The sequence below is a fragment of the Mobula hypostoma genome, chromosome 8 (genome assembly GCF_963921235.1).
Source record: "Mobula hypostoma chromosome 8, sMobHyp1.1, whole genome shotgun sequence".
In the NCBI taxonomy this organism is placed as follows: domain Eukaryota; kingdom Metazoa; phylum Chordata; class Chondrichthyes; order Myliobatiformes; family Myliobatidae; genus Mobula; species Mobula hypostoma.
In genome coordinates, this window is record NC_086104.1 from 12,578,128 (window position 1) to 12,581,217 (window position 3,090).

Genomic DNA, 3,090 nt, shown 5'->3' on the forward strand with positions numbered 1-3,090 from the left:
CTTCCAGCTGTTGTGTAACAGTGCGGAGGTTGGTTCTTGATTAGTCAGAGCGTCAAAGGTTACGGGGAAAAGGGGGAGGGTGAAGAGGGATAATAAATGAGCCATGATAGAATGGCAGAGCTGGCTCGATGGACTGAATGGCCTAATTCTGCCTAATATATCTTATGGTTTACAAAAAAAAGCTTATGGTATAGAAAGATTTAAAAAAAAATGAAGAAAATAAATATTTTTTTAAAAATAGACTATTAACATACTACAACAAATAGACGTCCATTGTTTTCTTTGTATGTATATTTACGCAATTAAAATTATTATACTTATTTATTAAAACATTAATTTTAATCTCCCTGTGCGCAGTTTATTTCATAATCCTCCAATGACTGCCAGGAATTCTATTTGGCTCTCGAGGCTCCCGGTCCACATTCCAGAAAGACTCCGGGGCGGGTCTTGCACCCAGCCCTGCGAGCCCTATATTAAAAGTGGTCGAGGCAGCCGATTGAACATCTTTTGTTGGTTAATCCTTCCGAGTTGGCGGGGGTCTGAGCACAGCAGAAGAAGCAGGCACCGGGGAGAGGAGGAAAAGTGCGTCTGAGGATACACTCCTCTTATATACACTCGCTCTCATTCTCTGTGCAAGCGGTGGTGTGAGTGAAGGTGCAGATAGGAAGCGGGACTAGTCCGACTTACTCGCTTATTATTCTAGATCAGTGAATTAAAAGCAACGGCAAAGAAAGGAGGGGAAAGTATTTATATTTATATACTGTTGCTGTGCATTTAACGGGTAAGTTGGAAATGTGTTTTAATTTTTAATTAACCGGGGTAAAGTTGCAACGGGACGGGGCATGCAGTGACTTGTGGTTGCTTGGAGGGTTGTGTGCTTAGTTTCCCTGGCTCTGTTACGTTTTGATTCGTTTTTTTTTATTTTTGCATTCCATTTATTTTCTGCATTTTAATGATATTTTTCTTACTTTCCTCCTCATGCGAAGAGCGATGGCCGAGCGAATGATGATGAGCCACGGGCGATTTCCCGAAGGAGTCAACGGGTTACCCGTCCGGCGGATGGCTATGAACCCTTATGCCCAGCACCAGCACTCTTACGGCGGCCTGATGGGCGAGCATCCGGCCGTTGGGTCTTTGTTGCACTACCCGGGGGGCAGTAACGTGAACTCCGGCAACGGGGCAATGAGGCACGGACTGGTCCCCGGGGTGAGGCAGCCGCCGGTGGCTCACTTGGGCAGCGTGTCTCCCCAGAGCATCAGGTACACCTCCGGGCAACAGCAACAGCAGCAGGCGCCTCCAAACCCCGCACATCCCCAGTACATGGGACCGCCGGTGTCCGGGAACAGTCCGGCCGCTCAGCTCGCTGCCAGCATGCACTTGCAAAAATTGACCAGTCAGTACTACGGCCACCAGCATCACTACAACCTTACGGAGCTGCACAACCCGGGCAGCGCGATTCAACAGCAGCAGTGCGCCGAGATCAGGCACCACAGCCCTTCTCTGCCACCCAACCATCACATGTCCGCTGCAATACTGCCCCCCAATGTCATAGACACGGATTTTATCGACGAAGAGGTGCTGATGTCCCTGGTGATTGAGTTGGGCTTGGATCGCATCAAAGAACTTCCCGAACTGTGGCTGGGCCAGAACGAGTTCGACTTCATGACCGAGTTTGTTTGTAAACAGCAGCCCAGCCGAGTGAGCTGTTGAAGAGAGTGTGTTCGGAAAGAATTTAACAAAATGCAAAAAAAAAAAAGACTTCCAGTGATCTAACAATATTTGCAACCACACCGGAGAGATTTTTTTTTAATTACTGTTTCACCCACTGAGTGTTGGTGATTTGTTTTGTATCATCGTGTTCGATCAGAGTCGCGGCACATGTAACCAGTTCTAGAAGCAACTACTGTTTCGTTTTAAATGATTTGTTATTTTTTTTTCATCTTCATTTGAAACCAAAAGCCAAAATATTAGCTTGAAAACTGGGGCCCCTTGCTCTCAAACCCTGTCCACCATTTGAAGGAGGGGGTGGTGCAAGAGCTTGTGAAGCATTTGGTGGGATTCTTACAAAAAAAAAGTTGGGTACTCTTTTTCTTTAAAGAAAAATCACTGTTGCTTTGCATGCAAAGTCTGTTGTGGGCATGAGGGGAAGAGGGGGAGTGAGGAAAATGCTTCTTGAGTGATTTGTTTTGAAACAGCATTGATAAGGTTAGAAAAAATTACGGGATGTGACTGTATATATTGGTTTCGGCCCTCTTCTGCAAAGAATCCTGTCTTTAACAGAAAATCCTGTAACTTAAAACTTAATGACAATGGTCTTTCACACAAAGACAACATTCCTTTGGGCCTGATTTCCCTGCCTCCCTCTGGTTTTGTGAATGTTTGGACAGTTTCGGGCTGGAATGTGTGTGCGTGTGTACTGGTGTGCTCGAGTGTGGGGGTGAGAAAAATCCCAAAAGTTTCTTTTTTTTAAAAAAAATACTTAACGTTTCTTTGTTTACTTGCCACGACACTGCTGGTTTACAGTTTACAATGATATTCTGTATTGAAGCCATGAGGTGTGGGGTGGGGAGAGTGGGGGTGGGTGGGGGTGCCTGGGAGAGAGATAAAACATGGACAGTATTTTTTTACAAACGTAAATATTGCAGAAAATGTGTGTGTGTTTTCTTAATTTATTATTCAATGCTTTCTTTATTTTGAGAAGGTTATAATAAAGACCCTGGAGATAATGGTAACTTGTAAGTGATCCAATCCTTTGTCAGAATTCCTGTCTTTTAAAGGCTGACGTTCTGTGTGGAGTTATTGAGCAACTTTTTTTCTGGCTGAGGGGGTGGGGGAAGGGAAGGGACACCAAACAAGAGGGCTGAAAGGGGCACGGCCAGAAGAACTTGGTTTACAAATTGCTCGTCGCAAGCAAGCCATCTTCTGGTTGCTTTCTATTGAATTTGTTTGCCCCCACTCCTCTCTGGGAGGAGGCTACCTAGCATCCACACCAGGACCACCAGACTCGGGTTACTTTCCCCAAGCCGTAAGGCTAGTCAACAACACCACCCCCACCTCTCCACAACACTACTTTGTCATTTCCTGTCAGTC

The 3,090-nt window shown here is 45.5% G+C and overlaps 1 protein-coding gene across 1 annotated transcript; it reads left to right on the forward strand.

Annotated features, from left to right (window-relative positions):
• Positions 1-476: 476 nt before the first annotated feature.
• Positions 477-2,578, forward strand: cited2 (Cbp/p300-interacting transactivator, with Glu/Asp-rich carboxy-terminal domain, 2). Its single transcript, XM_063054970.1, has 2 exons — positions 477-781; positions 987-2,578. The coding sequence occupies exon 2, from the start codon at positions 991-993 to the stop codon at positions 1,708-1,710; it is 720 nt and encodes a 239-aa protein (XP_062911040.1). The 5' UTR covers positions 477-781; positions 987-990; the 3' UTR covers positions 1,711-2,578.
• The last annotated feature ends 512 nt before the right edge of the window (positions 2,579-3,090 follow it).